Here is a 25,025-nt window from a genome sequence, read left to right on the forward strand (position 1 = left end):
TAAATTGAAGGACACATGGCTAGGATGATTTGGAATTCAATTAATGAAAATAAGGCATGGGTTTGTTAGAAGAGGAATATTTATTTTTTTCATAGAAATAAAATGTAAATTGTTAAAAAAAAGTTGGCTCATTTTTATTAATTCTATTACTTACAGTAATTCATATTTTCATTCAGATATAAATGAAACACTCTTCCTTCTTTATTTTTAGTTCCTCTCCCCAGCTTTTCATTCTCTTTCAGTCTTCCTTTCTGTTTTTTGTTTGTTTGTTCTGTTTTCTTTTGTTTTTTTGAATCAGGATCTTACTCTTTCTCCCAGACTAGAGTGCAGTGGCACAATCTCAGATCACTGTAGGCTCCACCTCCAAGGCTCAATCAATCATCTTGAGTAACTGGGACTACAGGCACGTGCCATCATACCCAGCTAATTTTTGTGGGTTTTGTTTCGTTCTTTTTGTGTGTGTGTGTACTGGAGATGGGGTTTCTTTTTTTTTTTTTTTTTTATACTTTAAGTTCTAGGGTACATGTGCATAACGTGCAGGTTTGTTACATATGTATACTTGTGCCATGTTGCTGTGCTGCACCCATCAACTCGTCAGCACCCATCAACTCGTCATTTACATCAGGTATAACTCCCAGTGCAATCCCTCTCCCCTCCCCCTCCCCATGATAGGCCCCAGTGTGTGATGTTCCCCTTCCCGAGTCCAAGTGATCTCATTGTTCAGTTCCCACCTATGAGTGAGAACATGAGGTGTTTGGTTTTCTGTTCTTGTGATAGTTTGCTAAGAATGATGGTTTCCAGCTGCATCCATGTCCCTACAAAGGACACAAACTCATCCTTTTTGATGGCTGCATAGTATTCCATGGTGTATATGTGCCAAATTTTCTTAATCCAGTCTGTCACTGATGGACATTTGGGTTGATTCCAAGTCTTTGCTATTGTGAATAGTGCCGCAGTAAACATACGTGTGCATGTGTCTTTAGAGCAGCATGATTTATAATCCTTTGGGTATATACCCAGTAATGGGATGGCTGGGTCATATGGTACATCTAGTTCTAGATCCTTGAGGAATCGCCATACTGTTTTCCATAATGGTTGAACTAGTTTACAATCCCACATATTGCCCAGGCTAGTTTTCCTTTCTATATAGAGAAAAATTTAAAGTGAATGTGATGTTGGAGAGGGTGGGAGGGAAAAGTAATGGTAAGTATGCTTGCTCATTACCAGGCACTGTGCTAAGTTCTGTGAATACATAGATAAGTAAAATCCACACTGTTTCTCAAAGAACTCACAATCTATTTAAGAAAGCAGATGTCCACACAATAATTTTATAACTATTATTCAATGTGATTAGTACTCACATAGCCCTATATAGAGTGTTATAGAAGAATAAATAAAAGAATATCTCATTTTTCCTGGAGTGGTTTAAAAAGGTGTCACTGAAAACTGAATTGTAAATGGTACAGCAATATGGAGGGGTCGTTTGTGGTAGGACCTATCTTAGCCCACTGCTTCTCAGGTTTGGCCTTTGAACTTGAGATACGACTGTTCCAAGGACAGAAGGCAAAATGAACAAAAGCAAAATCTGAAGGAGGCTGTCAATAGAGATTGACTCTCATTGAGGCACACCAATACAGGCTGGGCCAAATGTCAGAATCAAGGCAACTTATATCAAATGCAGGGCTGTAACACTCTCTCAATTGCACCTGAAAATGAAACAAACAAGAGTGGAAATTAAGCACATATCCTAATGCAACTTTCAGGACTAGGGCATGCAGATGGGCCCCAGTCATCTAATAACTGATGTATAACTTAAGATTTTTCAAAAGGTACCAGTGATTTATGAGAGGGAGAGAAAAGGACCAGATTACCAGTTTCCTCAAGAGGCAAATCTTCTAAGAAATCATCTGCAGCCCGCAGCATCTGCCTCAGTGCAGAGAGGATCAGAATATCATTCATGGGGTCCAGTTCCAAATCTGAAGCATAATTTCCAACCATCAAAATACTGGAAATAGGAACGCCTAGCATTTTATGGACATTCATGACCTGTGGAAAGTATATTTAAAAAATACTTACGTCTTGTATTTAATATTTGAAATTTGACCAATTTTAAATACAATTTAAGAAAGAAACCCAAAAAGCAATGGCTTAATAAGTTATCTTGGGAACATACTAATAATTCAGATCATTGCAGTTTTAAGTGTGATATAAATTTGAATTAATCAAGCAATTGATTCCATTCTTCATTTCCCTGCAAATATGTTGTGTGAGCATATATACACATACAGACACACACACACCCCCACACACAAGTATGATTGTGGTACTATTACAATAATATCTGGTTATGATCAGCATTCTTTACCTGCCTTTGAGAAGTCATAGATCTACTCAGGTTTAAAAAGTTGTCTTGAAGAATCTCACTGCAATCATCCACTTTAGTAAGCAAGGCTACATGTGCTACACCTATATCAAATAGATAAATCAGTTATTTTATACCATAAATAGCAATGTATCAACAAGTTATTAAATACGTGTGAAAGCAACTCTATAGGGTGATGTGATTTTGAGAGCTGAAGAATGAAATATCCCCAACACATCTCAATATGGAGCCTGAAGCTTTTCTAGCGGAGAAATGATCTTTGGTCTTTTTTTCCAACATGAGACAGCATTTTTCAATGCAACTAAATTCATACTAAATTGCAATTATCTACTATTCCATTCAACTAGTTTGTTTTAAATTGGCCAAGGGGAAAAAAGGGGGTTGCTGGACTTTGGGGACTAAAAAGAACCACAAGAAAAAGAGGGAGTGAGGAGGGTTGTGTACGAGCATTTGTGAGAGCAAACTGTACTGATTTCACAGTTCTAATAAGGACCTATGCCTTTCTCCCTCAAACCACAGGGATTGAATTAGTAAATCACACTTGACTTCTAAACGAATCAAAATTCTACTATGCTAACAACTGCTTATGAGGAAAATATAAGATTAATTTCAAATGCCTGTCAAGAAAACTCCCAGAACTCTTTTAACAGAGTTTTTAGTACCTTCTTCCTACCGAAATCTAAATGATTTCTTTTACTACCTTCTCATCATTCAGGTTTCAGAGGAATAACTAGCAAAGTTGGCCAATTAATACCTAGGTTCTGGTAGAGGGCAGTTCTCAATTGATACCTATAATTTTTTTCAACCTCTGTTACAATGTAATTCTTCTCTTTCAAAATTAATACAATGTCCTTTCAGAGGTCCTAAGTCGGCACAGTTAGTTGCATTAAGCATTGCCATCCAGTATGCCAAGCATAATGTATTGCCATACGTCCTTGAAAACTCATTTTAAAACTTAGCATTTCTCTTTTACCCCAAACCCTCCATAATTTTAAAGCTGTTAAGTGATTATATAAGCTTATATATTTACATTGTGTATATCTAATGTTCACTACTCAGACATTTGTTAGACGGTTTGTTAAGTTCAGATGCAAAACTTATCCCCATTTTATAAGAACAGAAGACTACAGTTCAGTGAAATTCAGTTACCTTCCTCAAGGTCAAAGTTTACTATTTAAAAATGTGGTTCACTTAACCAAGACCATGCTCTATACATTAAACTGCATAGCACTTTTCGGAACCTAAATATGTCATATTTATACTGATAAAGTAAGTGATGAGGCTTTGGAGTATAAATGCCCCAACAATTCTTTATATGAAAATATTTTCAAACTTCAGTGAGAGTACTTCCAGTTCTCAATCAAATGGAGTAGACACACTTTTCCTTCTTCTTTACACTAAATATGGCTAAAATCTCTGGACATTATACATAAATCAAACATAAAGATTGAAAAGTGCAGAGGATGCAATTTGGCTAGAAACCTTGAGATCCAAGAAACAATACACAGATGAGTTCTCTAGGTTTTCTTTTTACTTCATATGTCCTAGATTGGCTTTTAGAGACACTCACAACTGAAAAATGCCAATTAGAGCCAGCAACAAGAAAAAATAAAAGTAAAGTAAAACCTGTTCCATCTAGTCAAAGCATAAGAAAAAGGGCAGTGTAGCAAGACAGAGAACTTTCAGAAAATAGCCACACTACCTGAGCCAAACACCACAGAAATCACTTACCCAGATCCATGGATATGTCCTTCCCTTTCCCAACCTTCGTCCTTAGCCAAGGTAGTATCAGAGAGGAAAAAAAAAATGTAGGGAGCCAGCACATTTATACCTGCACTATACTAACAAGGTCTGTCCTGATGGTGTCAAGGGAGGCTACTTGGGGATCCTAGACTTCCACCAAATCAGCGGCAATGAGGTGCTCTTCTCCCTCTCTGGCAGTGTCAGAGGAGAACAAATGAGAAGCTAGAACTCTAGCCTTCATTAACCTTAGATGCAAGGAGGCTTCTAGCCCTGTGATGTCAGGGGATCCTATGTGGGGCGCAGTAAGAAAGTGCCCTTTCTCTAGGGATGTCAAACAAGGACTCATGGGAAACCTGTACTTTCCGTCCTACCAGTATCAGAATATGTCTGCGAAAACACAAGATGTAAGATCCAGAGTCACAGAATAAAATATCAAAGACACAATTAAAGATCATTTGTCACATCAAAACCCAGGAAATTCTCAACTTGAATGAGTAAAGCTAATCAGAAGATCCTGACCCTAATTAGATGACAAAGATGTTAGAATTATTTGGCAAGGATTCTAAAGCAACCATCATAAAAATGCTTAAGAACCAAGTAGGAACATGCTTGAAGCAAATGCAGGAAGTGGAATGTCTCAGCAAAGAAACAGAAGATATGAAAAAGAATCAAATAGAAATTTTAGAACTAAAAGAATATTATACCCAAGATAGGAAAAACAATAGATATGCTCAAAAGCAGAATGGAGAGGACAAAGTAATGAACAAATGAATTTAAAGATATAACAATAGAAATTACCCACTCTGAAAAATAAAGCGCAAATAGATATAAAAATAAATAAATAAATAAACAGTGAGACTATAACAAAATATCTAGAATTCATGTTCCAGAGTTCCAAAAAGAGAGATGAGATATGGCAGGGCTAGAAATCGTCATAATAGTAAGACAACTGCAGACTGAGAGAAACTATTTGCAAATGATATATCTTACAATTGACTCATATTTAGGATTTACAGATCTTTCAAAATTCAAGTTCTAAAAAACACAAATAATCCAATCAGAAAATAGTCAAAAGACGTGAAGAGACATTTCACTGAACAAGCTATACAGAAGGCAAATAAGCACATGAGGAGATATTCAATGTCATTAGTCATTAAGCAATGCAAATTGAGAACCTGATGAAATATCAGTATACATCTATCAGAAGCGTTAACAGTTTTCTAATAGCAACAATAGCAAATACTACTAAGAATGCAGAAAAATCAGATCTCTCATGTATTGCTGGTGGGATTGTAAAATGGTACAGTCCCTCTAGAATGTAGCTTGGTGATCTCTTTCAAAGTTAAACATACAGTTACTATATGACCCAGCATTACATTTCTGGAGACTTATCCCAGAGGAATAGAAACATGTCCACAAAAAACCTGAACACTAATATTCATAGGAGTTTTATTTGCAGTAGCTAAAAACTGGAATATTTTTTTGATAGAGCATGGTGAAACTGTGGGGTATCTATACCATGGAATACTATACAATTTTTTTAATGAACAATAAATACATACAAAATCTTGGATGGATGTCAAAGGATATTAGGCTGAGTCAAAAAATCCAGTCTCAAAAGGTGACATACGGTATGATTCCATTTTTATAACATTCACAAAATGACAAAATTATGGAAATGAAGAAAATATTAGTGGTTGCCAAGAGTTAAGGATGGTGGAGGAATAGTGGGTGCCATGGGGGAAATCTATGAAGTGATGTAATAGTTGGTTGCACAGATGGGTACATAAACTTACACATGTGATAAGATGACATAGAACAATAAACACACATTGTTAGCAATCAGTTTCCCGGATTCAGTCTTCCTGGTGTAGCCACATAGTGTGAAGAGGTGACTTCCCTATCTAACGCCTCAGGAAAATCACACACGAAAAAAGAAAAAAAGGATGGTTAGTCTATTCTTTAAAGACTGAAAATTAGGATTTGGGGTCTTTCTTCAGTCATGCCTGTGAATGATCTCTACCCGTGACAGGGAAATTGGATGAAAGGTACATGGGAAATCTCTGTAATCTCTTTGCAACTTCTGGCAAATCTATAATTATATCAAAATAAATTTTTTTGGATAAGTACGATGAGTGAGACTCACCACAGTTTAATACTTCTTTGTGAACTTGCTTGAATTTTGCCAACATTTTAGAGGAGAGATTGTCAATAGAGTTGATGTCTAAGACATAAGCCACACAGTGAATCCTGTCCTTCAGAGATGGAGAGGTGATAAAAGTAGAATGCTCAGGTGTAATTGGTTTACGGGGATTAAACTGTTATAAAAACATAAGGTAACATTCAGAATTCAGAGAATTTCTGTTTAATCCTTAAAGAGACAATTAATGCTTCTAATACTGTAACTACTTATCTCTCTCCTCCCCAGCAATTCTTTCCCCAAATTAGTAGCACCCGCCTCTTTACTCCCTTCCCACTGAGCATAATGCCATTATATCTCTCTCGCAGGAAAAAAAAAAAAAACAATTTATTGCTGTGGTAAAAATGATAATCATCCATTGTAAGTATTGCAGGAAAGTATAAAGAATATTTTGGGAAAGCTAACATCAAATCCTATCCTGAAATAAACACCATTAACATTTGTTAAATACAACTTAAAACTCCTCTCTAAGCATTTTGCATGCTTAAATGAACTGGATAGAGAGAATAAAAGAAAGAAAAATATGTTGCAAATGCTATTTAAATTAAAAGACTGTAATTTATTTTGATTTTATAGAAGAAAAACAAACTAAAGTGAAATAAAAGAAATACCAACTTTGAAGTTAATGTCTTCTTACCACAAGACAATAATCTTTCTAAGATTAAGGAAATAGATTATGAAACAAGAGTTTGGAAACAGGTAGTTATTAAGCTATATATTTCAGTGTTGGACTGAATTGACTGGTTCCCTGCTGTGAAAAATTAAGGTGTTAGTATGCTCCTGATTTCTCCAATGTCTTCGCTGTATCCCCGCTCTCTTTATCTGTGTGTCTCCTTTTCCCTGACTGCATTATGAACTCCTGGAGGATAAGGATTGTGTTGTTATTGAACTATGTGTTTTCAGTAACTGGCTTAGAGTTTGGCACAAATATGGTTTATAATAAATGGTTTTTGAATGAATAAATGAATACATAGGTAAGGTTTTCAATTCAGCAAAATTGGGAGGCAAAAGAGAGTCTTCTTTAGAAATTGAGGCTGATACCCAACACCTAAAAGAAAGATAACAATCATTGTTGGCTTTTTTGAGAACTTAGACTATATCATCTCATTTAATCTTCTTAGCCACCCTATGAGATGGACACCATTAATACCAACATTGCACACCTAAAAAAAAAAAAAAAAACTAAGAGAGAGAAGTATGTAACCTACTTATGGGTACACATCTGCTAGTAGCAGAGCCAAATTTTGAATCTAGGTATTTAGTAGTGAAATCTAAGCATTTACAGTATAAAATCACATTTCAACACAAAGTGGTTACTTGTTCCAATATTTTGTCTATGTAACCCAAAAAGTGCAAGGGATTAAGTGACTATTATTAGTTTACATTATTGTAAAGAGTAATAAAAGCACACTATCTCCTTGATCTTTTACTAGAATGTGAATAAATAGAATCCTGCCTTTTGGCTTTATTTTTCAATGTTACAGAAAAGAACAGTAGTCAGTCTACTTTTTTTTATATGAATTCTTATTCATTTAAAGTAGAATAGTGTTGATTGATGTTGAAACCACATTACGGCAGTTGAAATTGCCTTATGAGGTTAAAAATTCAATGAAAAATACTGAAGAAACTGATCTGAAATGTTTTGGATATTGAAGAAATCTTACCTGATATCTGTCTGGTATACAGCCTTTTAAGATGTAGGGAATGTCATCCATGCACAGTCCTGCTCCCTCTGCCCCATCTAGTCCCATGGTGTCACACAACATAAATGGCAGAGATTTTCCATTTTTTCCATCTTTAACAGAATAGATCCTATACTGTTAAAAATATATATATTAAGTGTAAAGTTTCATTCATCACCCAGCATTCAAGACAGGACAATAAGAAGAAAAGAGATTGGTTAATATTTGAATATCATGGTCCGCAAACAGTTTGGTCTCAGGACCCCTTTAGACTCTTAAAAGTTATTGAGAATCCCAAAGATCTGTTATTTATGTGGGTTATATCTATGGATATTTAAAATGTTGGAAATTAAAACTGAAAAAATTTTAATGTTTCTTTTTTAATTAAAAAGGAAAATTATATGTAATTTATCATGTAAAACATGCATGTGTATATATATATATACACACACACATATATATAATGGTATGTTTTGACTCCTTGCTTTTTATATTTTATGTATCTGCTATCAGTATTTGTTTTGTGGTTAATCATGATGCTTACAAAAAAAAATTATAACTGGTTATATTAAGTTAATAACAGCTCCACTTAGATAGAAAAAAAAAAAACACTCCAGATTTTTACTCCACTCCTCCCCACAGTTTGCATCTTTGATGCCACAATTTACATCTTTCCATGTTGCATGTCCTTTAACAAAATATTATAGCTATTATTATTTTAGTAGTTTTGTCTTTTAAACTTCATATTGAAGATATAAGTGATTTACACGCCATCATTATAGTATGAGTATTCTGAATTTTACCATGTAGTTTTACCAGTGAGTTTTATACTTTCAGATATTTTTATATTACTTATAAGCATCCTTTTCTTTCAGCTTGAAAAACTCACTTTAGCAAGAGTTTAGTAGACAGGTCTAATTGTAATGAACTCCCTCAGCTTTTGTTCATCCAGGAAAATTTTTTTATATCCTTTATTTCTGAAGGATAGCTTTACTGGGTATAATATTCTCAATGGATGTGTTTGTTTGTTTGTTTGTTTTTTCTTTCAGCACTTTGAATATTTCATCCCACTCTCTCTTGGCCTGTACAGTTTCTGCTGACAAGTCTACTGCTAGTCATATTAAAACTCTCTAATATGTTATTTGCTTTCTTTATCTTCCTGTTCTCAGAATCCTCTCTTTGTCTTTGATATTTTACAGTTCGATTTTAATATGTCTTGGGTTAATCTTCTTTGGATTAAATCTGACTGGGGACTTTTCTCTCAGCTTTACCTGGATATTTACATCATCCTCCAGGTTTGAAAAGTTTTTTTGCTACTATTTATTTACTTAAGACATCTATTACTTTTAATTTCTTGTCTCCTTTAGCTCTTATAACTTGAATATTTGTTCTTTTGATGCTGTTCCATAAATCTCATAAGCTTTCTTCATTCCTTTTCATTTTGTTTTTTTCTCCTCTATCTATATTTTCAAATAACCTACCTTTAAGTTCACAGACTCTTACTTGATCAATTCTGCTGTTGATGGTCTCTATTTCATTTCTCATTTCACCCACTGTATTTTTTATCTCTGAAAATTGTTTAATTTTTTATAATTATTACAACCTTTCTATTAAATTTCTTATTCTGTTCACTCATCATTTTTCTCATTTTGTTAAATTGTTTCTCTGTATTTTCTTGAAGTTTGCTGTGCTTCGTTAAAATAATTATTTTGAATTCTTCAGGAGGTTCATACATCTCCATTTCTTTAGGATTGGTCACTGGTACATTATTTTCTCTCTTTAATGATGTCATATTACCCTGATTGTTCTTGACTCTTGTGACCATGTGTCAATGTATAAACATCTCTGGAAGTAGGTACTTATTCCAATCTTTGCAGGTTGCCTTTGTCTGGAAAAGTCCTTCAACAATCAGCCTATCCAAAAATTCTGGGCACGCTGCCTCGCGTAGTCCCAAAGCCTGGGACCACTGTGACTGGTGCAGCACCGAAGCATGCCTAAAGCTCAGGGCCACTGTGGCATCCCTGTCATTAAGTGCTGTTCAGAGGTTGGGCCACTAATAATCCATCCATGGTGGGGTCCAGGGACTGAGTCCACCATGCAAGCTTGAAGCCTAGGGCCACATGGTCTTACTTTGGCACCAGCATGGGGCTAGAGGCTCAACTGTCAAATAACAGCCTAAAGTCTGGGGCCATGAAGTTCTATCCAGTGCTCGATATGACTATAGTAGGCCTGATATTGGAGTCCAGGCAAAGTCCTGTGCTCAACTCCCTCTTTTCCCCCAAGCAGATGACAGTTCTCTCCACACTATGCTGCCTGGGATTGAGGGGGGTGATGCAGATGACGTAAAACTGTTTTTCCTACCCTCTTCAATGTATCTTTTGTTATTATTGTGCTAGAATTAGATACTGTAATCTTTCACCTGGTTTCCTGAGGTGATTTTTTTTGTGTTAATAGTTATTCAAATTGATGTTTCAGTGGAGGAATGATTGCTGGAGAGACCTATGTGACCATCTTGCTCTGCCCCTCCTCCTCTTAAATGTTATTTTAATCATTAAAAATTCAATTATAAACCTGTCACATGTTTATCAAATAACATTTTTTACTTAAAAAGCATTTTTTAAAATTTACATAAAACAGTGTCATTGGTTTATTATTATAATTCCCTTTAAAGTCTGGATTAAAGAATGTAACTGTAATCTCATATGTGGCTCCGATTCAGTCTCTTGATATGTTGTTTCAATTGATGTATGTGAAGAAAATACAGCCTCTCACACGTATGTATACTATGAAAAGGAGGTAATATTTCACTGTATAGCTTTCAGGTAATTGTGAATATTCCTCAACATAATATAGCAAAGCTCAACAAGTAATAACAAGGTTAGTTGCAAGTGGAATCTGCGACATTTTTATATGCTGCTACATTAAATCCATTGGTTCGTCTTATATTTTGAATATATCTTTTACTCATGCATGATTTTTTAACCTAATTTATTGAACATTTTAAAACATTGGTTCACTGGGTTATCCAGATCTTCCTAACGTTGACACATTTCATCATACAATATTAAAACATCACATTTGTTAATACCACCATTAATCTCATTGGATAAGTCTTAAGTGTTGAAAAGCTGTCAGGCTCAGAATAGTGGATATAAGTTTCTCTAACTTTGATTTTTCTCAAAAGCTCAAATTTTGTTATTGGCAACAGACACTGTCAGTTTTTGTTTTTGTCTTTGATTAGCAGGGTCGCTTTGACCATTTTCATTAAGATACCTGCCAAATATCCAAGTATGAATAAGTAAGTCTGTTCTGTCCAGTAAAAGTGACATCACATAAAAAAAAAGTTCAGTTAACAACTCAGTTGCTCCAGTGCTTTTTCTAAAGACAACTGCTAAATTTCAATATGCATTAGAAGTACTTTATGAGAACTTCCCATGTTATCATACTGAATATCAAAATGATGTGTATTCCAAAGTAGAGTTTAAATAAAACCAGTAACTGTTACTATTCATGAAGGAGTAAAACTGGCATTCTTTTCCTGTAAGTGCAATAATTGGGAGAAATACAGTGACTAGTAGTAGTGTTTGGTGCCACCGTTTGATTCATATTAATGTGCTAACAGGTAAAACTATGTTGTATAATTAATTCAAGTGTCAAGACACTAGGAAAGACAAAAAAAACTTAGAATAATTCTAAAAATAGTTTTGAACTCAGAGATACCCTTAAAATATAACTGGGAACCCAAGGGGTCCACAAATCTCACTTTGAGAAGCACAGCAGAACTTTCTTTCCTAGATAAACACATTCAATCTTATGGCAAGGATATTTTTTAGAAGAATTCTGAAAGTATTTTATTTGTTGGTCAGATATACTTTCAACATACACAAGAAAATATGGAAGATTTAGGAAGAATTGCAAAGGAAAGGATTTCTCAGAGACACTTTAATTACAATGTTTCCATCTGTGGTTCTGGCAAGGGTGTAGTATCACTCAAACCAGAAGGGAGAGAACCCTCTATGACCTATTGTGGTCTGTAATAAAGTCAAAAGCTCTCATTGGGCCATGAAACGCATAGGCGTAATCCCACTGAAGATTTTTATCTAGGAGAATAGGACTTACCAGTGCCTCAACATGAAAGAAATTACACTAAGCATTAGAGTTAAAGTACATGGTAAAATTTCAGGAGCACCAATATGCATCTTCATAGTTTCCTTACCCATTGATTTGCTTCCTTTATAACTTCAATTATTCAAAGGAAAGGGTCTTTAGGCAATAAAATATTCTATTTCCCTCATAAAAGTCTGCCCTATATTTCTTCAATTTTAATAACATTTGCATTTCATTGGAATTCAGTGTCTACAGCTTCTCTTAAAATAAGACCTTTGGAATTTAAAACTTAAAAGGAAGAAAGAGAAATTTTGCCTTGAGTAGTACCTCTATTATAGCATATATCACAATGAATGATACATATTTATTATCTGCATTGGTCTCTGAGATCTCTGGGCAACAGGACCAAGCATTATTTGTATTTAGGTCTCTATTTCTGAGTAAATATTTAGCAAACAGAGACATTTCAATCAATGCTTAATTAATTTAATTTGTGTTGCTGTACTTTGCCATGGCTTCTGAGACTACACTGATAGATTAAAATAAAGCCACTCCAGAGCATAGTATCTGGCCAACATCAAGTAATAAGATGTAATTCTTGAAAGTCCTAGAAAATTCTTTCAGTTATTGATGTAACACAAAAGCTAAAATGAACCATTACTGTCTTATTATGCAGTCTCATATTATGCTAAATTTTGCATTGATAACACACAGCATATTGATAATACACAGCATAATATTGTCACCTAACAAATGACAATATTAATTTGTAGTAATCATTTAAAAAGCCTGATTCTAAAATTTTCTATTCTTTCCCTTTCTTATTTTTTTGTTTGATAGCATGTGCATGATAACATTGAAAAGCATAAACCAGAAAGAATTTTCTAGACAAGTGTTGCATCATAATTTGTAGTTCTTTAGAGTGACAAGTAAGATATCTATATTACTATTTATTTCCTTATGTATATCTTTTTGTAAATAAGATAGGTTTTGTAAGAGCATAGATTTACACTTCAAGTTCTCCTTCAAAGTTGACCCACCAAAGTGAAATACTATTTTGCTTTTCATGACCATGTCTTAGAAAATGGTCTTATGTAATTTAAAAAAAAATTATCTTACATAATTCTCATTATTTTACTACAAAAAAGAAAAACATTTTAAACCAGGTAAAATCATGTGGTACATGAGTAAAATGAACATCAAATATAATGGCCAAATATTTCCATAGGGTTTTTTAATTTGTGTTGTTTTTTACACAAATACTAAAAAGTATTCTTTATGTAACTGCTTCTTCCTTCCATAAAATTTGAAAGCTTCTTTATATAATATAGCACAATGGAGGTGATTCCGATTAAAATTTTACTTCTATTTGCCATTTGATTTAGCATTTAATTGTATATTAGGATTGCCCTGAGAGAAAAAGGCAAAGACATAAACAATATAGTAATTGTAATCTATAAAATAAAATCCTCAGGGAAATAACTTACCCGTTCAGTAATGCTGGTGGTATCAGACCCCACTATGGCTTGGCCGGTCACATGGCCATGAAAAACAGACTTGACTGAATTGAAAAAACTGGACTTTCCAGACCCAACTGGACCCACCAAAAGAATACGAATTTCTGAAACCAAGTCTGCATAGGGCTTGTAGGCTCTGATGTCTGCTAGAAGCTTATTTCTGTGCCTGTTAAAATATAGTGGTTAAATACAGCATAAGAACAGCCAATAAAGAACACTACAAGTCACCTAGAGCTTCTTTCTCTTCCTGAGAAGGGTATTTTTTCAATACTTAATAATTATATTGATAATGGGCTCTTCTATAATATGATTGGAAATATCTAAAGTTATACATTTTGTGCTTAAAGAAAATGCATTATTTTACATCTGACTAAAGTTAAATATTAACCAGCAACCAAACAATTTTTCAACTATTAGTCTTAGATCACATGAATGTAATGAGAAATATCAGTAACATTGATGATAAATTATTATTTTCACTAAAAATACATTAAGGAGAAATCAAAATAAAATATATGCAATGTAGCTATCTATAAATTTAAAAAGAGAGTTTGTTTTTGACACTTACTGAGGATTCTCAAAAGCTGTTTCTCAAGGAAAGGATTCAGAGAAATTATCTAAAATGGTTATCCAGACTCTACCTGAAAAATTTTGGTCTGAAGTGGAAATGAAGTCAAATTGGTCAATGTCATCAGGCAGATATTTAAAGTTTCATAGTTGGTAGTGGTTTTGTTATTTTATGCCAATAACATTATAACTCTTTTTTTTTAATCATTCCAGTGGCATGAGTTTTATCTTTACTACTAATTTGTCAGCATTCTTTATACAATTGGTCTAAATAAAATCATTAATAGATAGCCCAAGAATCCAACTTACTCTCTGGCTTTCATTATCCTCTTTGTGTAGTCTAGGTTATACTTAGTTCCTATAGGAAATAAACATAGCATAATAAGTTTTTAAAACTTGTCTGGTTAAATATGGCCAAGTCTACTTTTGAAATAAGACATTGAGTTTGCTTGTATAACCCAGGGCTGAGCTGCTCAATTAGGAGTCAGGGTTGGCAACATAATGAGAGGAAGAGGAGAAAAAATTATCCTCTCTGCACATTAACTTGCTCTGGAAGCTCTCACATAATTACACCTGGAAGTTCTAAGGGTCATATGTTATAAGGGTCTGATCTTTGGGTCATACATCAAAACAGACCAGCTCTGATGATAAGATCTCTCTCTCTCCACATCTCCAACTCCTTTGTCATCTCTGTCTCTGCACATATATTTCTCAACTTGCTCTTCTCAAAGCAGCCTATACGTTCTGGATAAAAACCTCATAATCTTTATGTTCCTTCCCCACATTTCATTTCAGAATTTATCAAAGAGTATAAATTGGCATGAATCTAACTGTTCCTCTCACTTTCCTTGCTCTTGTAGATCAATTATTACCTACCAAACACAAAGATTAGAATCATAATGTGAGATGTAGGACTATCTAATTTTACGTACCTTCAACTCGAAAAACTTCGCACTCCAAAAATTGAAGGTGGCCATAAAACCTTAGTTTCAAGTTTTTTATCATCATTCTATCTAGATAAATTTTATTATCTGGACGTATAATGAAAATATCATTTTCCGATAAACGACACACCAGTTGTTTATCAATAATTTTTGGTGCTGTATTTAAGAATAATGTTTCTATTTCAGTGGTGTCATTTTTCTTTTGAAGTGAAAACCACAGGGAATCATTTGGCTCTGTCGAACTTTCACGTAAATTAATATAATTTCCAAGCACAAAGGCTACAATCATATTTTCATTAATGTAAGTCACTGTTATAGTATATCCCTGATGGCTGCATCTTTGAACCATATCTTCGATGCTACCTCCATGAACACTAGACTTATAGAGAAGACTCAAAGAAACATTTCCAAGCAGCTTGCGCAGATGATTTTCATCATTCCATGTCAATCTTGTTGTCACTTCCATTGTTCTAGATCTAATGGAAAAACAATTATAGGTTGAGAAGCTTATATAATATAGTAGCCCATAGCTTAGCTTTCCACTTCTACTTTCAGTAAGTTCTTTTTTCACTGACTCAATTAAAACATATTATTTGGTTAAGGCAAAAAATATAGAAATGGCACAATAATGTTAGATATAAAAATATATAATTTAGAAAGGAAAAGTCATTAAAATTTTTAAATCAATTGACAGACTTCAGAAAGTTAAAGAATAAAGAAAAAATAAATCTGAATAAAAGTCAGCAAACTTTTTCATAATGAACAAGATAGTAAATATTTTAGCCTTTGTAGGCCATAAGGTCTCTTCCACAATTACTCAACTTTGCCACTGTAATACAAAAGAAGTCATAGATAATATGTAAACAAGAGAGCATGACTGTGTTCCAATAAAATTTTCTTTTAAAAAGCATATGGCTGGAACAGAGGCCATCATCATCATATCACATTCATCATTTGCCAATGTATGAATTAGAAAATGGAGCCTAGGAATTCATGCAAAAAAAAAAGCACATAAAGAAACAAATATGAAAGAAGATAACAGCTATAGAAGTCTTACAGCAGCATAATAGACTATTGGTCATCACAACAATTATTTCAATAAAAAAAACTGGAAAAGCAAGATAAACTATAAAAAAACATGTGTCACAAAGCTCTAAAGAGCAAACAAGGTAGTTAAGATATATAGCTATTGGCAAAGATTTGGAGAAGTTATATAAAGAGAGATAAGCTAGGCATTTGGGAGCACATTTCTGACGTGCATCTGTCAGATTCAGAAAAGGCATTTGTGGTGCTGAAAAGTTAAGCAAAGCATTTGCTAGACTCATAGAGTTAGGGAGATAAAAATCATACTTTGGAGTGCAATAGGGAGAGTACCTGGGAAACCTTTCCCTTAGGCTACAGTTTGGGATTCTAAAGAGCTACAGGGAAAACCAAAAACCATATGCTCTCACTTATAAGTGGGAGCTAAGCTATGAGTACACAAAGGCATACAACTGATATAATAGACTTTAGAGACTCAGAAAGGAGAGGATGGAAGAGGAGCTAGGGATTAAAAAAACTACATATTAGATACAATGTACACTACTTGCATAATGGACGCACTAAAATCTCAGAATTCACCACTATATAATTCATCCATGTAACAAAAAACCATTTATACTCCAAGTGCTATTGAAATAAATTTTTTTTAAAAATTTAAGAAAAGAGCTACAGAGAAGAAGTAAGTATGAACTGGAAGCAGACAAAGTTAATTTCATACTTCAGTATTCTCAATCATGAATTGAATTAAAGTAAATGAGAGTTGCTAGTGTCCACAGCTGCAGGGCAGAAACAAAATAAATCTTGTCTGGATGAAAAGAACATTCTTCCAGCTTCAAAATATCTCTATGATTTTTTAACTATTCAGTGACTCTCATTCATCATAAACACATTCATGTTTCGCGGTAAATGAAACAACATGATAGAAAACCAAGAGGAAAGAGCACACACTAGAAACAAACCCTTACTTATACTGGAGTTACCCATAGAGATGTTTAAATTGCTATGTTTAATATGTTCAAACGGCTAAAAGGTAAGATTGAATGATTTACAGTAAAATGAATACAATAAAAAGTCAAAAAGAGATTCTATATGTAAAAATATATATCTGAAATTAATAATTAAGTGAAAACATTTAACTGCAAGTAGGCATAAAGAATTAGAAGAAAATTTACCAACTGAAGTATTGAGACAAAAAGAGAATCAAAAGAGAAAAGGGCAAAAGGGATTAAAGGATATAGTAAAATTCGTTGAGATATATGAAACCAGAAAACAAGAATAAAAGAAAAAGAGTATAGAAGAGATATTCTACAAACCTTAAAAAGTAAACAAGTCTCAAAACATTTCAAAGTACTATAATACTGAACAAACAGTATAAGCCAGCATTTTTTTAACAAGAAGATAACTAGTAGATCCCCTCATACGTTGGAAAATAAAAAACATATTTTGAAATAATCCATTATTCAAATAAGAAATTATAATGAAATTTAATTAAATGATAAAATATTCTTGTTAAAACTTATAGAATGAAGACAAAATGTTACAAACATCACATAAGCTTAAACATATGTATTAGAAATGAAGAAAGGCTGAAAATTAATTATATAAACCTTCACTTCAAAAAATCAGAAAAAATACCAATTAAACTCAAAGTAAGTAGAAAGAAATAATAAAAATAAAAGCGAAAATAATGGACAGAAATATTAATGGACAAATCAAGTATACAATAGAGAAGATTAACAAAACCAAAACCCACTTTTCAAAAGGATTAACAAAATTTGTAAAACACTGCTGACATTGACAAAGGGAAAAAAGGGAAGGAATGTCCTAAAATCAAAAACATAAGAGAAAATATCGGTACAGGTGCAATAAATGATAAACTATAAAATGGTCTGAAGATAAACAACTTTGTAAAAATAAACTTAAGAATAAATTGCCGGGCGCGGTGGCTCACGCCTGTAATCCCAGCACTTTGGGAGGCCGAGGCGGGCGGATCACAAGGTCAGGAGATCGAGACCATGGTGAAACCCCGTCTCTACTAAAAATACAAAAAATTAGCCGGGCGCGGTTGTGGGTGCCTGTAGTCCCAGCTACTCGGGAGGCTGAGGCAGGAGAATGGCGTGAACCTGGGAGGCGGAGCTTGCAGTGAGCCGAGATCGCGCCACTGCACTCCAGCCTGGGCGACAGAGTGAGACTCCGTCTCAAAAAAAAAAAAAAAAAAAAAAAAAAAAAAAAAAAAAAAGAATAAATTAATTAAGTGGACAAATTTCTAGAAAAATACAACTTAGCAAAGCTGACATAAAAGTAAATACAAAATTTGACTGTCTCATAGCTATTTTATAAAACTAAATTCATAATTAATTTAAGACTTCCCCAAGAAAACTCAAGGATCAGAGTCTAGCTGCTGAATTCGACCAAATTTTGAAGAATATATAATACACAATCTTACACATGTTCTTCCAGAGAATAACTTAGATACCAAAACCAGTTAATGGTGTTATAAGCAACAAGAATTACAGGCCACTCTTTTATAAATATAGATGGAATGATCCTCAGCAAAATATTAGCAAACCAAAAAAAAAAAAAAAAAAGGAAAGAAAGAAAGAAGGGTAATACTGAGTCAAAGCACGTCATGATGAAATACAACAATATGCTGTCTCCAAGAACTCACTTAGACTTAAGAACACACATAGGATGAAAATCAAGTGATAATAAGGGCATCTTTGAAATAGTAACTGCAAGAACTGCAAGGTAACCCTCAACGGGTGTGTGTCCTTATCCCACACAAAATAGACAGTAAATCAAAACCTGTCATAAGAGGCTATGAAGGACATCATATAATAATAAAAAGGTCAATTCGCCAGAAAGATATAACAGTTATAAATATATGTTCATCCAACATCAGAGCACCTAAATAAATGAAGCAAACACTGAAAGAATTGAAGGGAGAAGCAGCAACACAATAAGAGAAGGAGATTTCGATAGCCCCGTTACAATAATTTATCCATTATAAAATATCCAAACAGAAGATCAATAGCAAAACAGAGAACTTGAACACCATAGTCCCAATGGACCTAATAAGGCATATACAGGGCATTCCACCCAGCAACAACAAAATACACATTCTTCTCACATGTATTATAGAAGAGTTCTCCAGGATAGATGTTAGGTCAAAAAACAAGTCTTAACAAATCTAAGAAGATTGAAACCATATCAAGTATCTTTCCTCATAACCATGTAATGAAACTAGAAATCAATAGCAGAAAATCTAGAAAATTAACAAGGATGTGAGAATTAAACTACACCCTCTAGAATAAGCAGTGGATCAAAAAGAAATCCAAAGGGGAATTTAAAAATATCTTGAGGCCACCACGGTTCTCAGACATTCGGATTCTGGGACTTACACCACCAGCTTTCCCAGTTCCCAGGACTTTGGGTTCAGATTGGGAGTTCCACCACTGGCTCCACTAGTTCTCAGACATTTGGATTCAGACTGAATTACACCACCAGCTTTCCTGGTTTTATATCCTGCAGGTGGCAGATAGTGAGACTGCTCCGCCTCCAAAGTCATGTGATCCAACTCCCATAACAAATTTCCTTAGTCTTTTTTTGTTTGTTTTTTTTTTTTAATGTTGGTTCAGTTTCTCTGAAGAACATTGACTAATACAAATTGGTCATCTCAATAGATACAGAAAAGACATTTGACAAAACCCAAACCTTTCCATGTTTAAAAAACAACAACAACAACAAAAAAAAACCCACTTAAAAAACCAGGAGCAGAAGGAAATTACCTCAACATAGTAAATCCATGTATAAATAGTCCACAGTTAACATCCTATTCTGCAGTGAAAAACTGACAGCTTTTCCTCTAAGATCACGTACAAGACAAGATTATCCACTTTTACCACTTCTATTCAACATAATACTGAATGTCCTAGCCAGAACAAGTAGGCCAAAATAAAAAAGAAAGTGAAAAAGATACCTGAATGATAAACGAAGTAAAATCATCTCTACTCACAGATGATATTACCTTATATGTGGAAAACCCTAAAGCATCTACAGATAAAGTAATAGTATTGACTAATTTATTGTGCTATTTATCTATTACTGCATAGCAATTTCCCATTCATTTAGAGGCTTAAAACAAAACACATTTATAGTCTCACAGTTTCTCTGGGTCAGAAATCCAGCCATTACTTAGTTTGGTTCTCTACTTCAGAATCTTCCACGAAACTGTAGCAAAGTGCTAGCCACAGCTGCAGAATGTTTATGTTTAATGGGAGAAGGCCATGCTTCCAAGCTCCTATGGTTGTTAGCAGAATTCAGTTCCTTATGGTTGTAGATATGAGAACTCTATTTCTTGCTAGCTGATGATCAGAGGCTGTCCTCAGTTCTCAGTTGGTTATTGGCCTGAAGTCACCCTTAATTCCTTGCCAATGGGCCTCCCTAACATGACCACTTACTTCATTGAAACTAGCAAGGGAGAGAATCTCCTAGCATAGCGGATATTATAATCTTAACATATCACATTTGCCAAATTCTATATGTTACAGTTAAGTCACAGGTTCCATCCACAGGCAAGAGGGGATTATACATGGACATGAGTATTAAAAAAAAAATAGGACAGGGACAATTAGGAGCTATTTTAGGGTCTGTACACCACATTGTAAAAGATAGCTGAATACAATCAATATGTTAAATATTGTTTAATATGGTCAATATGTTAAAATTCCTTCTAGTATCTCTCAGGTTTATCACAGCAACCTTTCTGTTGTGAATTCTATTAATGATAGAAAAGATATGGAATCAACCTAACTGTCCATAAGTCGATGGATAAAGAAAATGTGGTATATTACACAATGGAATACTATTTAGCTATAAAAACAGTAAAATCATGTCATTTGCAGCAACATGGGTGGAACTGGAGAATATTAAGTGAAATAACCTAGGCACAGGAAATATCACACATTCTCACTCATATGCGGAAGCTAAAAATGTTGATATTATAAATGTGGAGAGTATAATGATAAATACTGGAGGCTAGGAAGGGTGGGTGGGTGTCTAGGAAGAACAGATGAAGAGATGTCGGTTAATGAGTACAAATATACAGTTAAATAAAAGGTAGAAGTTCTATTAGTCGACAACAGAGTGACTATAGTCAAAAACAATGTATTGTGTATTTCAGTAGCTAGAAGACTTGGCTTGTTCCCAACACGTGGCAATAATAAATACTCAAAGTGATGGAAACCACAAATACCCTGACTTGATCATTACACATTCTAAGTGCATCACCAAATATCACCTGCACCCCATAAATATGTAATGTATCATGTATCAATAAAAATAAAATTAATATGTCTCTTAATTTTTTAAATTATTGTATAAAATCATTTTTGCTGGTATATAAAAACAGAAGTAATTTTTTTTTTTTTTTTTTTTTTTGAGATGGAGTCTCGCTCTGTCGCCCGGGCTGGAGTGCAGTGGCCGGATCTCAGCTCACTGCAAGCTCCGTCTCCCGGGTTTACACCATTCTCCTGCCTCAGCCTCCTGAGTAGCTGGGACTATAGGCGCCCGCCACCTCGCCCGGCTAGTTTTTTGTATTTTTTTAGTAGAGATGGGGTTTCACCAGGTTAGCCAGGATGGAAAAACAGAAGTAATTTTAACACAGTAATACTAGAGATCATATTTAGATACATATACACATACATACAGAAAACCATAAAAACAATTATGACAATAATTTATACCAAAGTCTAGATAATGTTGCCCTCTAGAAATAAAAAGAAGAGTAAAGAATACAGGAGAGGCTGGGTGGGGTGGCTCACACCTGTAATCCCAGCACTTTGGGAGCCCGGGGATGGCAGATCACTTGAGGACAGGAGTTCAAGACCAGCCTGGCTAACATGGTGAAACCCCGTCTCTACTAAAAATACAAAAATTAGCCAGGCACGGTGGTGCACACCTGTAATCCCAGGTACTTGGCAGGCTGAGGCACAAGAATCCCTTGGACCCGGGAGGCTGAGGTTGCAGTGAGCCGACATCGCAACACTGCTCTGCAGCCTGGGCAATAGAGTGAGACTCTGTCTCAAAAGAAAACAATGTATAGTAGAGAGTCATAGATTTCTTCAACTTTATTTGTAATGTTTTTGTTTTTAAGTAAAAGAAAACTATTCTAATTTAAAAAGCCAATCATTTTTAAAATCGGGTAAAACTATATCAGATTACAGGATGGATCATTTATACTCTCTAGTTATCTGTGTGTGAAATTTTCATTAAAATAAAAGACAAATGAAAGAGCAAAGTATGATCATTAGCAGCAATTCCACTCTGAAGCTCGTTTTTAGAAAAAAAGAAAGCAAGCTTTTTCTTCACACACAGCTAGGAAACACTGGATGGCAAGAAGTCACTTACCTGTGATATTCTCACTTACACGTGGAAGCTTTAAAAAAAAGTTGATTTCATGGAGGCAGAGAGTAGACTGGAGGTTACCAGAGGTTGGGAAAGTCAGAGGAAGGGGATGATGAAAAGAGGTTGGTTAATAGGTACAAAAATACAGCTACATAGAAGGAATAAGTTCTCGTGTTCATAGTACAATAGGGTAACTATAGTTAACAATAATTTATTGTCTATTTTGAAACAGCTAGAAGAGAACATTTGGAATGTTCCCAACACAAAGAAATGATAAATTATTGAGGCGATGGATTTCCCAATGATCCTGATTTGATCATTACACATTGTATGCTTGTATCAAAATATCACACATACCCCATAAATATGTACAAATATTATGTTTCAATTAAAAAGTCGCTTACCTGTTTCTAAGAGTTGGATCAGGCTTAAATTGAGGATTAACTGTTCTGTCTGATTTATCGAGCAGCTACGGTTTGGAGACAGAAGTTTCTTAAAAGATCCCTGACTTCAGAGACTCTAGGAAAGAAAAGAAACTGAAACTCAAAGCAGCAAATGCTCAGCTGGCAGCATGCCAACTGCCACTAAGTTTCTTTTTCCTCACTAGGAAGAGAGCGAAAGAAAAAACAAATCCTGCTGAGCACATAAAAACGATAACTGGTCCCCTTGTAGCCCACATGTAGGCATGCATGAAATGATCACTACCGAGAAAAAACTGCAGTAAAGCTAATAGTGAACATTTCATGTGCATTTTTCTACTTCCCTCATTTTTCCTACATTTTTTAATTGGAATTTAGAGTTGTGCATGGCACTGTGTAACTGCATACCTTTTCCTAATTTCTCCTCAGAACAACTGCATACCGTAAACACTATGACTATCCCTATTTGTTAAAGCACAAAAAAATAATAATTCAGCTGAGAGAATCATGGAACTGGATGGTATTCAAAGCCAAGCCTGTCTGCACTGGAACAAACAGACGAAGATTCAGCTTTTCCTGAATTCATAAGGCATTACGCTGTTCATTTTCTCATTTACCCCTTCACTCAGTCCACACTGGCATAGACCCTGGGGAAGGATAATGGTGGGTAAGATTTAAAAAATAAAAATTAAAATAAAAAACATGCCCTCAAAGAGAGTGCTGTATACTCAGGAAGACAGTCAGGCACAGACATCTGAATTACTGTGCTAAGTACTAAACAAGATTCTCTGAAAGCCAGGAGAACAGTAGCCTCATCCAGTCTTGGGGCACTTGTAAAAGACTTCCTAGCAAATTAAAGTTTAAACTGAGACATGAAGTGAAAGCAAGGAAGGCAGGAGAACATGGTATCATCAGGGCCATCCAAGTATTTCAGTCTGTCTGGAATGGAGTGAGAGCATTGGATTCATAAGCAATGGGGCTAGGGAGGTGACTAGGGCCGAAGAGGGCCTTGCAAGTTTTTAATTGAGTTGGATTTTATCATTAAGACAATGAGAAGTTATTAAAGCTCTAAAAGCAGAGGAATGGCATATCAAAATTGAATGTCTTCGGGAAAAAAAGGGTGTATCAGTTTTATCTTGCTTTGTAACAAGTTATTACCATCCACAGGCTTTAAAACAATTCAAATATAGTATTGCACAGCTTCCATGGATTAGGAGACTAGCATGACTCAGCTAGATACTCTGCTCAGGGTCTGTCACTCAAGGTGTTAGCCAGCTATCCTGTCATATCAATCTCCAATAAAAGGAATCAAGGCTACTTGGAGAAATGTTTGACTACAGGTCTGGGATCACAAAACTACAAAATGAACGTAGAATATCTTCTCATGCCAGAAAGTAAGAAGGTGCTCAAAAACAAATGGGACATGTCAGAAGGCAGAGAAATGACCAAAAGGGGAACAATTTGAGAGAAAAAAAAAAGTAAGAGTATTGGATTATCACCCATAGAATAAAATAAATATCTATACTGATATAAATAAACAAATAACTGAGTAAGTAAATAAATGAGTGAGAAATCACAACTCTAAATTCCAATTAATGCAGGAAAAATGAGGGAAGTAGAAAATCAGTATTAGGTAAATTCTATAGTAATAAATTTTTACAGGATGATCCAGCAATGTATGCTAAAATTAATGAGTATAAATTTAGAGAGAAATAGAATATTCATATAGCCTCAAAGACTCTCCCCTGGTATATTTATTAATTTCAAAAGAAAAAAAATAGTCACTTTAAAGTGGATAAATCCTGCAGATACCACCTTAACTAAATGATCAAGGATAACATTGCCAGGATGGGCCTATTGATGCCAGGCACCCCAGTTATCATTCACAGAGAAGAGTGCATCGCTTGTGTGGTATTTTTGCATAACTTTCATCTAATCATGAGAAAACATCAGACAGACTCAAACTAAAGGACATATTATAAAATACCTTCCCAGAATTCTTGAAGTGTCAAGATCC

At 34.5% G+C, this 25,025-nt stretch overlaps 1 protein-coding gene and 1 long non-coding RNA gene across 3 annotated transcripts in view; one reads left to right on the forward strand and one right to left on the reverse strand.

Moving 5' to 3' along the window:
• LOC139361835 (uncharacterized) overlaps window positions 1-25,025 on the forward strand; it is a 70,135-nt gene that overhangs the window by 13,377 nt on the left and 31,733 nt on the right. The gene's annotated exons all lie outside the window — the stretch shown is intronic.
• On the reverse strand, window positions 481-23,108 carry LOC105482698 (interferon induced protein 44 like). 2 transcript variants are annotated; one of them, XM_011742950.3, is made up of 9 exons: window positions 22,994-23,108; window positions 15,132-15,619; window positions 14,509-14,557; window positions 13,603-13,798; window positions 7,991-8,143; window positions 6,273-6,444; window positions 2,366-2,466; window positions 1,872-2,046; window positions 481-1,706 (listed from the first exon to the last, which is right to left on the reverse strand). In XM_011742950.3, the coding sequence occupies exons 2-9, from the start codon at window positions 15,607-15,609 to the stop codon at window positions 1,672-1,674; spliced, it is 1,359 nt and encodes a 452-aa protein (XP_011741252.2). In that variant the 5' UTR covers window positions 15,610-15,619; window positions 22,994-23,108; the 3' UTR covers window positions 481-1,671. The 2 variants fall into 2 exon arrangements, with proteins under 2 accessions (XP_011741252.2, XP_011741250.2); XM_011742948.3 differs by lacking the exon at window positions 22,994-23,108 and adding an exon at window positions 19,586-19,767.

This window comes from Macaca nemestrina, chromosome 1, assembly GCF_043159975.1.
Source record: "Macaca nemestrina isolate mMacNem1 chromosome 1, mMacNem.hap1, whole genome shotgun sequence".
Classification (NCBI taxonomy): Eukaryota; Metazoa; Chordata; class Mammalia; order Primates; family Cercopithecidae; genus Macaca; species Macaca nemestrina.